This window comes from Candida tropicalis (genome assembly GCF_000006335.3).
Source record: "Candida tropicalis MYA-3404 genomic scaffold supercont3.1, whole genome shotgun sequence".
NCBI classification, from domain to species: Eukaryota; Fungi; Ascomycota; class Pichiomycetes; order Serinales; family Debaryomycetaceae; genus Candida; species Candida tropicalis.
Window position 1 is genome coordinate 1,309,413 of NW_003020038.1, and position 12,475 is coordinate 1,321,887.

A 12,475-nucleotide genomic window follows, 5' to 3' on the forward strand; every position below is an offset into this window, starting at 1 on the left:
TAATATATTAATAAATTACCACCTAAGCATCTTCTATGTAAGCTTCTATAATCATGGTGATGTTTATGGCCATTAATGTAATTATTATACCGGTGATACCAATGATAGTTAAATTATTGAAACTATTTGTTGCAATTTTGTGTTTTGCATATCTATCGATAGTAATAAAATAATTAACACCACTAACAGCTAAAATGAACAATGAAAGAGCCAACAATATATAAGATACTGCTGTGCTGAATAAAGAATGATTGAAAAACTTCTTTTTATGATGGTTATCATTATTAGAATTGCCATCATGCGGATGTCCTGAGGTGTCTATTCGAAAATTCAAAATGATCCCCAAAGCAGTGAAAAATAAAGCAGTGGAAAATCTGACAAATGTAAGGCATGTTCTTTCCAGTTGTAAGACATCTCTTGGCTCAGAAGTTTCTACTTTCAATACCAAACTATATGGGAAATGAGGCATCACTTGAGGTTTGGGAGTTGGTGGAAGACTAATTGGTTTTCTATGGCGTAGCACTTGAGCACTCTGAAGTTCTCCACCAGAAGTCCCTTCATATACCTGTATCTCTTCTTCCAATTGTCTCGAATCAGTCATACTCTATGAGCTTTAAACAAGCAATACAGTAAGAAATTTGTTCAAGAAAAAGTGTGGTGGGGATAATAAATAATAAAGATGAAGTGTGGTTTCAAATTTCTTGGTCGTGTCTGATGAGAGAAAAACGTGACATTAAGAAACCAAGGGGGGGGGCACAAACGAACTCTCACTGTGTATCCATGTCTCAAGTCCACGTCCACGTCCACATCCACGCCCGCGATAATTTTTTTTTTTAATTTAATTGATGTCGTTCCGTGTCTGTGTCTGATTCTTTAATCTGTCTGACAGTGAAAGGGAACCAAAAAAAAAAATTAAGGAAGAAAAAAAAAAAAAAAAGACAGTCTTACATTCTAAATTTTTTTTCTCTCTCTTTTTTTTTTTTATTTTCCCTACATTTTTTATTTACATTTGAATCACCACACCAAACAAGTTATTATACACCTATATAAGAGGAACCTTCCAATTATTATGTCAATATGAGTAGACCTAGAAAAGAAAGAAAATGTAAAAATTGTGGTTACACACAATTTGATGTCAATAGATACACTGCTGCGGGGGATGTTTGTTGTCTTCGATGTGGGACAGTTACTGAAGAAAACCCCATTGTTAGTGAAGTTCAATTTGGAGAATCCTCTTCGGGTGCGGCCATGGTTCAAGGGGCTATGGTTGGTGCTGATCAAGCTAGAGCGACATTTGCTGGAGGTCGTCAGAATGCCATGGAAAGTAGAGAACAAACTATAAATACTGGGAAACGAAGAATAAAGAGAATTGCAGCAGCCATGAAAATCCCTGATTATATTGCTGATGCAGCCGCAGAATGGTTTAGATTAGCATTGACTTTGAATTTTGTACAAGGTAGACGTTCTCATAATGTTTTAGCTACATGTTTATATGTTGCCTGTCGTAAAGAGAGAACTCATCACATGTTGATTGATTTTAGTTCAAGATTACAAATATCTGTCTATTCCCTCGGGGCTACATTTTTAAAAATGGTTAAAGCATTGCATATCACATCATTACCACTAGCCGACCCTTCTTTATTTATACAACATTTTGTGGAGAAATTGGATTTCAAGGATAAGGCGACTAAAGTCGCTAAAGATGCCGTGAAACTAGCTCATAGAATGGCTGCAGATTGGATCCATGAAGGTAGACGTCCAGCAGGTATAGCTGGTGCATGTGTATTATTAGCAGCTAGAATGAATAATTTCAGAAGAAGTCATGCAGAGATTGTGGCGGTTTCTCATGTTGGGGAGGAAACTTTACAGAGAAGATTGAATGAATTTAAAAAGACTAAAGCAGGTCAATTATCTATTAAATCATTTAGAGAAGTAGAACATTTAGAAAGTTCTAATCCCCCATCCTTTGAAAAGAATCGTGCTATGGAATTAAAGATAGCAAAGAAGTTACAACAGCAACAACAAGACACATTTGAAGGGTTAACTAAAATCACAGAAGCAAATGGTGATGATATTCCTCTCAAAAAAGTTGATAAAGAAGAATTACAAAAGCAAATATTATTGAATACTATATTGAGTGATATTACAATTACTAGTGATACTCTTAATGAGCAAATGGATAGAATATTAAAAATGAAGAAGACTAGTTTAGAAAACTCCCTTTATAAAACCCCATATGAATTGTCAAATAGCCAAGAGAGTGATTTGGATAAGATCTGGGATATGAATAGGCCAAGAAATTTGGTTAAGAATTTACCTAAAACTGACGAAATTTTAGAAAAAGTATCTTCAGAAATGGAATTAAATTCAGATGATGACGATGAGATAGTGATGGAAAGCAAATTAACTGAAGAAGAAATTGCCATTAAAGAACGAATTTGGACAGGTTTGAACCATGACTACATGGTTGAACAAGAAAAGAAGAGATTGAAGATGGAAGCAGATGAATTGACTGGTAATACTTCTAACTCATCTGGGGGTAATCGTCGTAAGAAGAATAAAAATTCACTTCCTCCAGAACTTCGTAAAGATTTTGGTGATATTGAATTAGATGAGGATGGTACACCTAGATCAGCTGCTGATAGTGCCAAAAGATATATTGCTAAAACTTCAGTTTCTAAGAAGATTAATTATGATTCACTTAAAGGTTTATTAGGTGGAGGTATGGGTTTAAACTAAATATTTATGTTTTTATTTTATATTTTATATTTTTTTCATTTTCTGTATAATAGAGATTAGCCTATGGTTTTTTTTTATATATGTATTTTAATTCAAAATTTATCGTTGATTATGTTTTTTATTTTTTTTTTCTTTTTTGCAGTAAATTGATTTATAATTTTTGTGTGATAAAATCCTCTGTGTGCCTGCTCATCTCTAAACAGGAAAAAAAAAAAATATCAGTTAAAAGAAAAAAAAGAGGAATATTTACTACCCATAATAACTTTCCTTTATCAATAAACTACAGATACCATGGCTAAGAAGAGAAGAGCTGCTATTTTACCAACTAATATTATTCTTTTACAAAATGTAGTCCGTAGGGACCCAGAATCATATCATGAAGAATTCTTACAGCAATATTCTCATTATGAATCACTTCGAGATTTATACTTGATTAATCCAACTGGTGTTGATTCTAATTCTACTACTGAATTTATTGACTTAATTGGATTCATGTCTGCTGTATGTAATTGTTATCCTAAAGAAACAGCTAATTTTCCAAATGAATTAAAAGAAATTTTATTAAATAATCATCGTGATTTAACTCCAGAATTACGTGAAAAGATTATTCAATGTTTAACCATGTTAAGAAATAAAGATATCATTTCTGCTGAAATGTTAATTCAAACAATTTTCCCATTATTAACTACTAATAATGCTGGACAACAAGTTAAACAAATGAGAAAACAAATTTATGCTACTTTGGTTGCCTTGTTGAAATCCGTCAATACTGGTACAAAGAATCAAAAATTGAATAAATCGACTCAAGCATTATTGTTCAATTTGTTAGAACAAAGAGATAATCAAGGTTTATGGGCTACTAAATTAACTAGAGAATTATGGAGAAGAGGTATTTGGGATGATTCAAGAACAGTTGAAATTATGACTCAAGCAGCTTTACATCCAGATGTTAAAGTTGCTGTTGCTGGTGCCAAATTCTTTTTGGGTGCTGACAAAGAAAGAGAAGATAATTTTGATGAAAGTTCAGATGAAGATGGATTTGATATGAATGAATTAAGACATAAAATGCAAATCAATAAAAAGACTTCCAAGAGAGGTAAGAAATTGGAACAAGCTGTTAAAACTACGAAGAAGAAAAATAATGCTAAACATTCAGCTACATATTTGAATTTCTCTGCTATTCATTTATTAAGAGATCCTCAAGGTTTTGCTGAACAAATGTTTGAAAATCATTTGAGTAGTAAAAATTCAAATAAATTTGATTTGGAACAAAAGATTTTATTTATGAATTTGATTTCAAGATTAATTGGTACACATAAACTTATAGTTTTAGGTATTTACACCTTTTTTTTGAAATATCTTACACCAAAACAAAGAAATGTTACTCAAATTATGGCTGCTTCTGCCCAAGCTTCTCATGATTTAGTTCCACCTGAATCTATCCAAGTTGTGGTTCGTAAAATTGCTGATGAATTCGTCAGTGATGGTGTTGCTGCAGAAGTTGCTTCAGCTGGTATCAACACTATTAGAGAAATCTTGTCCAGAGCTCCGTTAGCTATTGATGCTCCATTATTGCAAGATTTGACAGAATATAAAGGTTCTAAATCTAAAGCAGTCATGATGGCTGCAAGATCTTTGATTGCCTTGTATCGTGAAGTTGCTCCTGAAATGTTGTTGAGAAAAGATCGTGGTAAAGTTGCCAGTATTGAACTTCAAAAGGGAGAAAAATCTGGATTACCTCAATATGGTATTGAAAACAATGTTACATCTATTCCAGGTCTTGAATTATTAGCCAAATGGAGACAAGAACAAGGATTGGAAGGTAATGAAGGTGAAGAAGATGATGCCAATTGGGAAGTCGAAGAAGATGCTGATGGAAGTGACATCGAAGGTGATTGGGTTGATGTTGAATCCGATAAAGAAATTAATATTTCTGATAGTGAAGATGAAGATGATAAGAAGGATGATGAAGAGGAAGAAAATGTAGAAGAAGACGATAAAAATGACGTCTCTGATTTGGACTTATCATCTGATGATGATGATGATGATGAAGAAGAAGGAGATGAATCAGAACAACCTGCTAAGAAGAAACAAAAGAGATCTGAAGGAGATGAAGCCAAACCTGTTGATCCACAACAAGCTATGAATGAATTGCTTTCTAGTAGAATCTTGACTCCTGCTGATTTCGCTAAATTAGAAGAATTAAGAACTGAAGCTGGTGTTTCTAAAATTATGGGTATTTCCAACGAAGAAGCTGTTGATTCTACAACATTAGTTGGTAAAGTCAAATACAAACAATTACGTGAAGAAAGAATTGCTCATGCTAAAGAATCCAAAGAAGGACGTGAGAAATTCGGATCTAGAAAGGGTAAAAGAGATGCTCCTCATTCTACTACTAATAAAGAAAAGGCCAGAAAGAAGAATTTTGTTATGATGATTCATAAAAAAGCTGTTCAAGGTAAACAAAAACTTTCCTTACGTGATAGACAAAAAGTCTTAAGAGCTCATATAACGAAACAAAAGAAGAAAGGTCATTAGATGTAGAAGTAAATACAGATACAGGCAGATTCATTTTATTTTATTTTATTTTATTTTGTTTTATTGTTCACTTCGTAATAAATTAATACACATATACAATATAGATAAATTATATTAAAAGAAAAAAAAAAAGCATGTTAAGGAATTAATCAATTATTTAATACCTAGAAGTGAAATAAGCCGCCAAATACATATATAAAACAAAGACAATATTTGCAACTTAAAGGAATTAAAACAGAAATTAAAATAATAATAATAATAATTTGGAAGTAAAACAAATAAAATTTTCAAAATTAATACAAAACTTAGAAAATAAGAGAGAAGAAACTAAAATAAACCCAATAACAATTGACTTCTTGATTAGATTTATGAAGAACCATGGCTAGAGTGGGACTTCTTTTTCTTTTCTTTCTTTTCAGACTTCTTCTTTTTCTTTTTTGGTTCTTCAATGCTTGTTGGTGGTTCAGCATGAATTTCTTCAAGAAGTTCTGGACTAATGACTTCTTCAACAATAGGAGATTGAACACTCTTTGGTGGGTGGTAAGAAGTACCATCAACCAAGGAAGTTTCGTATTTCTTCTTTTCTTCGTTGTAAATAATCATAGCATCATCATATCTCTTCTTATAAGCAGCTTTTTCTTCGGCAGTAATGTTATCCCAACGTTCTTTGATCATGGAGTTCATATCAATAGCAGATAAGGAAGGTAAATCTTTTCTCTTTCTTTCAACACCAATTTGTTTTCTAAGATCATAAGAAAATTGGAAAAACATAGTCAATGGTTTCTTTGGAGCATTAGGATCTTTAACTTGCTTCTTTCTCTTCTTAGTTTCACCACCTTCAACTTTAAGAGCTCCAGAAGATAAGTCAGTAGCGACTTTCAAAGCATCACTGATTGATTTCAATTGATCAGCAGCAACATCATCAGAACCGTTAGTAGCTACTTTGTAGAATTCAACGGCAGCATTGGCAGCATCATTGGCGGCTTTGGACAATGAAAAGAGGGAAGCAACAAGGGTGTCTTTGGCAGTTTTAATTTCGGACATTGTGAATGAGAATCAAAATATTTTTTTTTGGTAGTGAGCACTTTTTATGTAATCTGTCGTGGTCGTGGTACCAAAGGGTTGGTTGAATTGTTGGTGGGAAGAATGGACGTAAGAAAAAAGTGGGTAGAACAGTTTTTGAAAAAAAAATGGTGAGAGTTCGGGGGGAGGTGGGCACAGCAAATGAGCAGATTTTTTGTTTACTTGGGACGGACACCACAGAGAGAGAGAGAGAGAGAGAGGAGAGAGAGAGAGGAGAGAGAGAAAATTTTTTCTTCCTCTCTTCTTCCGCTCTCCGCCCAAAGGAAAAACAACCCACACGAGCCAATAATTTCCAATTTTTTATTCGCGACACGCGAAGGAGGCGGATACTACGAGAAAAAAAAACGCCGACTAATAAAAGAAAAAGAAAGTGGAAACGGGAGGAACGTTTTACGCGAGGATGTGTCGATCAAAGAACAACAAAGAAGCGAGACAAAGGAAAAATATAGAATCAGATTCCGCCCCAAGTGGCCGCCTCATTCGTTTTAAAAAAATCCCCTTTCTATTTTTTTTGCCTCATCCCCGTCGGGTGAAATACTCTAAGGACTAGGAAATAATAGAACCACCACTACCACTACTACTACCACCACCACCATAAATTGCCGCACTATAAAGTTCTAAATAAAATTACCACACACGCGAGAATAAAAAATTAAATAAACAAATAAAAGAAAGTTTTCGCGTCGTAATAATGTAAACAAGGGATTTTTTAAATTAAGTAATTTAAAGTTATCATTTGATGTCTGTCTTGTTTGACTTAGATCAATAGGGAGAAGGAAAAAGTCATTCAAGATAGTAGATCCAAGTTATTATTGTTATTAACTTTGACCGGGAATGGCCGGGTCAGAGCGTTCGTATTGGGAGGTTTATCCCCTTGATAGTTTGTGACGGGTTAACACGAATCTACCACCAGAACATACTACAATACTGAAACTTTACTTCCATAAGTGTATATAATTCCGTGGGAAAATCAAAAATAGTAGACATATTTGTAGAATTTTCTGTGGTAGATTGTTCAATTTTTAAAACCGATCCTAATCCCGTTGGTTCAAGTTTAAACTTTCTTCACTTTTCTTGAAAAGCGAGAATCAAAGAGAACAAAAGATTAGAACAATCTGCCATGGAAAAAAAAAATATAAAATCATTCTCAAGTCCCCCACACATTTCTTTGCATGAACCATGAAATCATTAGCAAGTATTAAATATGCAATTACATGTCCAGGTCAAGGTTTTTACAGGAATGGACTTTTAGAGTTAACTAAAACCCATAAATCTTTATATCAAAAATATCTTCAAGAAATCGATGATACATTAAATGAGAACTTTTCTAACCACCTATTTGCTAAAGAACAAGAATTGGATGCTAAACAATGGTTGAGTAAAACTTCAAATGCTCAACCAGCTATGCTAGCATCTACCTATATTATTCTGAAAGTTGTGGAGAAAAAGTGTAATGTTCCATTGGTTCTGGGTGCATCATATCTTTTAGGTCATTCTTTAGGTGAATATTCTGCTCTTGTATTAAGTGGAGTTATTGATTTTGCTACTGGATTGAAACTAGTTAGAAAAAGAGGGTTGTTGATGGAAGAATTATGTCATGGTAAGAATTACGGAATGATTGCATTATTAATAAAACCAAAATTCATCAATGAAGTGATACAATTAGCTCAAGAATACAGCGTCTTAGGGAATATCAATTCAACTATTCAAGTCGTAATATCAGGAGAAGTCAATAAGTTACAAAAGTTTATAGAAAAACTCAAGGAAGTCAACAAGTCTGCATTAATGAAAGCTGTACAATTACCAGTTTCAATTCCATTCCATAGTGATATTTTGAATCCAATAGTGCCAGAACTAGCCTTGGTGTTGGAGGGGAAGACTAAACCTCAACAGATTCCTATAATATCAAATCTAAATGGAGAGATTTCAGAAGAAACAGACAATACAATCCATAACATTTTGGAGGCAAATTATCAACCAGTTCAATGGTTGAAATCCATGTCACTATTGGAGAAATCAGACATTGATACTGTGTATAACTTAGGTCCTGGGGAAGCTATCCATGGAATCAACAGAAAATACAAGATCAATAGCATTAGTTTAGATGATGTTGATAGCATACTGATAGGTAAATAGAAATGTGTATATGGAGGATGGCAGTTGGCTTATGTATACATATTGCTTACATATCAGTTCTACAAAACGGAAAATAAAAAAGAATCATCTCTTTCATTTATCTTGTCTATTTGCACATATAAAGTATGATCAAACCTTGAATAATAACCGAGTAAATAAACAAAAATTGAATTCTGATCTTTCTTTGTTTGCTATTAATGGTATTATTCATTGCATTACCTTGTGGTAATATAAGAAATCTTAATGATCTCATCAAGAAAATAGATAAACTAGCAATTAAAGCCAATACAATCAAGTAATAAAATGATCCCAAGTATACACCAACGAGATGTTTGACACACAACAAAACAACAATTGAAACGTACTTATATCCAGAAACACTTACAATGTCATACATCTTTGATTGTGGACAACTCAACAAATACAAACCGGTTTTAAATATAGCAACATCCAAAATAGAAAATGCCAATGTTTGGGAAGCCAAATAACCAAATAATTGTGGATGGAATTCACCATTTAAACCTTGAAAAGCTGCCCATAATAAAATATAAGTGACAAATGACATTAATGGAATGTATAAATCTGGAGCATTGACATCAAGACTTGGAGGTAAGAATTGATTTGGTCCTGTTTCTTTAGTGACAATTCTATTCCAATCCTTATGTGTATATGGCATCAAGATCAAAAGAATTTTCTTCAAAACATACGAATTACTAACTTGAAAATAGTATTTGATATCACCTTGGATATTTCCAAAATTTTCTTGAATGTATTGATTTGATTGTTCAAAACCAGTACGTGCAAATTGTGAAGCTAGAGCAGCAGCTGGATCATTCAAAAAATTGAATTGGGAACCCATTGATTGTTGCTGTGCTTGTTGTGGTATTTGATTTGCTTGTTGTGCTTGAGGTGTCATATGATGAATTGGTTGTGGATGTTGTAAATTTGACATGTGCTGCTGCAGTTGAGTGTTTTGTTGTTGCTGATATGCATCAGCTGAATTACCGTAAGGATTATACATGGGTGTCTATAGTTGTGTTGGCAAATACTGGTGAAAAAGAACAAGTCGTTTCTGATTTTTTTTTTCCTTTTTCCTTTTTCCTTTTCCTTTTCTTTTTCTTTTTCTTTTTTTTAAGAATTCTGAACAGAAGAGAAAAAAAAAGTTCAATCGTGTAGATTTCCTAACTGGGAAATAAATCAAATAATACGATTCATAAGTTATGAATTTATGTATAAATTCTTCAAACCTTGATAATCATATTTACAAAAACAACATACTATAAAATCTTATACAAAACACCATCGTAATCCAAATCCAATCCAGTTACCTTAATTCCCCTATTAATCATTAAATGATCAAAATCGAGTGTTCCAGAATAGTTAATGACCCCAAGATTAACGAATGACTTATCTGAAACAACAAATTTACCTTCAAATCGAACAGAATAATCACGATTGGAATTCAATTTGACTTTCTCATTTACATTCACCTCATGAATCTTTCCACTTGCCTTTTCGTGTGTTTTTATACTAGCATCAGATCTCTCCAACCTATCCAATTTTAATCCCAATGCAACCAACGTGTCGTTAACAATTGAAGTTGCATTAATTGGTTTCACTATCCAATTGGTATCAAATTCTGTAGATTTACCACTCTTGGTTGATCTCTCAACTATATCAATCTGTAATCCTGAAACACTTGGATACTTTGACTCGACCCAAATTTTAAAATCATCAGAATTCAATTCCATATTCAATGGTAATCCAAACAATTGTCTAATTTTAGCATTTGCTGATAACAGTTCCAAAACTGAATATTTTATATTCTCATCTTGTAATAATTTTCGATAATTTTCAACACTGTTTTCACGTTTTCCTGTTTTATTTGATTGGCCCATCTCTGTAATTAAATATTCGTAATAATCTGTATCGAAATATTTCAATCCAATTGGATATTTGTAAGTTTTTTGATAAAATAGATTCATATTTGCCCATAATGGCAAAAATATCAGTCGTTTTCTTAATTTACCATCATTTTCCACAACTTCATCCTGGAACTTTTTATACTGGACCATAACATAGAACATCATTGTAAATGAACTTGATGCAGCTATTAAAATAATAATTGTTCGTATTGGAAGTCTATTGCGGTTCATTATTGGAATGGTTTGAAAATTGCTTGATCTAGTAGAGTTCAGAAGTGCTGATTTAATAACTTGATTGATTTTCTGTTGTCGATCATTGTAATAATTCCTAGTTGGTATAATATACCCCAGACGATATATTCTTCGACATGATATTCTAGTTAGATTTCTTGTTAACATTATGGTTGAACAGAGGATAAATGATGGTTAAAAAAAAGAAAAAGGAAAATCATATAAGGGGGCGGGTTCAAGAGAGTGTCATTGGAATTTAATCGATCGTTTGTGCGTGTGGAGTGCTTATTTCGCGTTAGAGATTTATTTTCTTTTGTTGCTTCTCTTTTATAATGGGTGAGACAAACACCATTTAACAGACTCAATCATCATTTATTGTTACAAGTAATAGTACAAGGTTAAACTGACTACTTTCTAATCTTCTATATCCGCCCAATCAATATGCTGTGATTCCCATTCCTCAAATTGTTTAAGCAATTCTTTTTGTCGTTCCTCATCCTCTTCCTCCTCCTCTTCTTGTTCCTCATCAAGTTCCTGCTTGAGTTGCTGCTTAGCATGGTCATGTGGTTTATTAGTGTTGTGTGAATGACGTGGTCTGTGACTGTGTCTATGTTCATCTCTATGGTTGTGTCTGTGTTCACCTCTGTGCGAGTGGTTCTTCTCTCGTATTGATTCTGTGCCACGTTCATGATGACGATGATGATCCCGATCTGCTCTTCTTTTCTCTGCAGGTCTTGATCCCAAATCCTTTCCAAGATTCAACATGTCCAATCTCAGTGCCAATGGGTTTGCACTGTCTATCTCTGCCGATGATGGAGGCGTGGGATAGCTAGATCTGTGATTCTTCTTTGGTGTACGAGGAGGGGCTCTTGGTCCCTTAGGTCTAGTGGTTGCATGTTTGTCTTCCACTACTTCAGCTTTCTCTTCATTATTATCATCATCATCATCAGCGTTGGCCCATTTGCTAACTAAGGGTTCCGATGCTTTGCTTGTTATTGGTTTATTCCATTTACTATCCTCAAGACTGTTGTGTTTGTGGTCGTCATGTTTTGAGTCTTGCTTGAGTGCTTCTTGAACTAATGACTCATCAGTAGCCCATTTGGATACCAATCCTGACATGATCTCGATAGTTGTTGATTTGTACAAGAAATGGCTGGTTGATTAGAGAGTTTTCTCTCTCATCCTGATCTCTTTTTCTTTATTTTTCTTTTTCTCTCTCTCAGTTTACTCCATGCAGCGGTAACGGTTGAATTTTTCCGTAACAGTTGCGCTTCTGTGGAGTTGCAAAAAGAAAAAAAAAAAGTTTAGATTCATAAAGTTGATTGTTCGAGATTGATAGAGAGCACTATTGGCAATATCTATTGAGGTTATATGTAGCTGTTGTTGATGTTGTAGTATCACTGTCAAATTTATGAAAATTCCACAGAAGTGTAGTTTCCTTATAAGATTTCAGCAGCCAACAACTGTCTTGAACTTAAACTGTAGCCAACTATCGAACCTTTAATTTAAGACCTGATAATGTTACAAAATTGCCAATATCCAATGTCCACTACTGTTTCCCTTTGGATATTACAAATCCCTTGATGGTATTTGAAGTACCGATAGTTTTTTTGTGATTCCTATTAAATTAGAAACATGACGCACTTTAGTAGGAACTCCATACGTAATTACAAAAACGGTACACATTAACCTCACAATTTAGTCAGTTTCGGATACTGATGCTCGAGAGAATACGAATCAACCGTTGTATTTCCGGCTATCATGATATTTGACAGTTATACCAAGTTTAATCTTCCTCTATTGTAAACATGCCCGAGGGTGTG

General features: G+C 33.6%; 8 protein-coding genes across 8 annotated transcripts; 3 read left to right on the forward strand and 5 right to left on the reverse strand. All coding sequences in view use genetic code 12, as the record gives it.

Moving 5' to 3' along the window:
• Nucleotides 1-22: 22 nt before the first annotated feature.
• Nucleotides 23-601, reverse strand: CTRG_00593 (uncharacterized protein; the record flags this gene model as incomplete). The annotated part of the gene is made up of 1 exon (XM_002545766.1): nucleotides 23-601. The coding sequence occupies one exon, from the start codon at nucleotides 599-601 to the stop codon at nucleotides 23-25; it is 579 nt and encodes a 192-aa protein (XP_002545812.1).
• Nucleotides 602-1,077: 476 nt separating this feature from the next.
• BRF1 (transcription factor TFIIIB subunit) lies at nucleotides 1,078-2,739 on the forward strand (the record flags this gene model as incomplete). Its single annotated transcript, XM_002545767.1, has 1 exon — nucleotides 1,078-2,739. One exon carries the CDS (start codon nucleotides 1,078-1,080, stop codon nucleotides 2,737-2,739), a length of 1,662 nt encoding a protein of 553 aa, XP_002545813.1.
• A 291-nt stretch (nucleotides 2,740-3,030) lies between these two features.
• SDA1 (Sda1p) lies at nucleotides 3,031-5,277 on the forward strand (the record flags this gene model as incomplete). The annotated part of the gene is made up of 1 exon (XM_002545768.1): nucleotides 3,031-5,277. The coding sequence occupies one exon, from the start codon at nucleotides 3,031-3,033 to the stop codon at nucleotides 5,275-5,277; it is 2,247 nt and encodes a 748-aa protein (XP_002545814.1).
• A 366-nt stretch (nucleotides 5,278-5,643) lies between these two features.
• Nucleotides 5,644-6,321, reverse strand: HMO1 (Hmo1p; the record flags this gene model as incomplete). Its single annotated transcript, XM_002545769.1, has 1 exon — nucleotides 5,644-6,321. One exon carries the CDS (start codon nucleotides 6,319-6,321, stop codon nucleotides 5,644-5,646), a length of 678 nt encoding a protein of 225 aa, XP_002545815.1.
• A 1,218-nt stretch (nucleotides 6,322-7,539) lies between these two features.
• Nucleotides 7,540-8,496, forward strand: MCT1 ([acyl-carrier-protein] S-malonyltransferase; the record flags this gene model as incomplete). Its single annotated transcript, XM_002545770.1, has 1 exon — nucleotides 7,540-8,496. The coding sequence occupies one exon, from the start codon at nucleotides 7,540-7,542 to the stop codon at nucleotides 8,494-8,496; it is 957 nt and encodes a 318-aa protein (XP_002545816.1).
• Nucleotides 8,497-8,602: 106 nt separating this feature from the next.
• CTRG_00598 (protein transporter YIF1) lies at nucleotides 8,603-9,517 on the reverse strand (the record flags this gene model as incomplete). The annotated part of the gene is made up of 1 exon (XM_002545771.1): nucleotides 8,603-9,517. The coding sequence occupies one exon, from the start codon at nucleotides 9,515-9,517 to the stop codon at nucleotides 8,603-8,605; it is 915 nt and encodes a 304-aa protein (XP_002545817.1).
• A 256-nt stretch (nucleotides 9,518-9,773) lies between these two features.
• On the reverse strand, nucleotides 9,774-10,820 carry CTRG_00599 (uncharacterized protein; the record flags this gene model as incomplete). The annotated part of the gene is made up of 1 exon (XM_002545772.1): nucleotides 9,774-10,820. One exon carries the CDS (start codon nucleotides 10,818-10,820, stop codon nucleotides 9,774-9,776), a length of 1,047 nt encoding a protein of 348 aa, XP_002545818.1.
• A 246-nt stretch (nucleotides 10,821-11,066) lies between these two features.
• On the reverse strand, nucleotides 11,067-11,771 carry CTRG_00600 (uncharacterized protein; the record flags this gene model as incomplete). The annotated part of the gene is made up of 1 exon (XM_002545773.1): nucleotides 11,067-11,771. The coding sequence occupies one exon, from the start codon at nucleotides 11,769-11,771 to the stop codon at nucleotides 11,067-11,069; it is 705 nt and encodes a 234-aa protein (XP_002545819.1).
• Nucleotides 11,772-12,475: the final 704 nt, after the last annotated feature.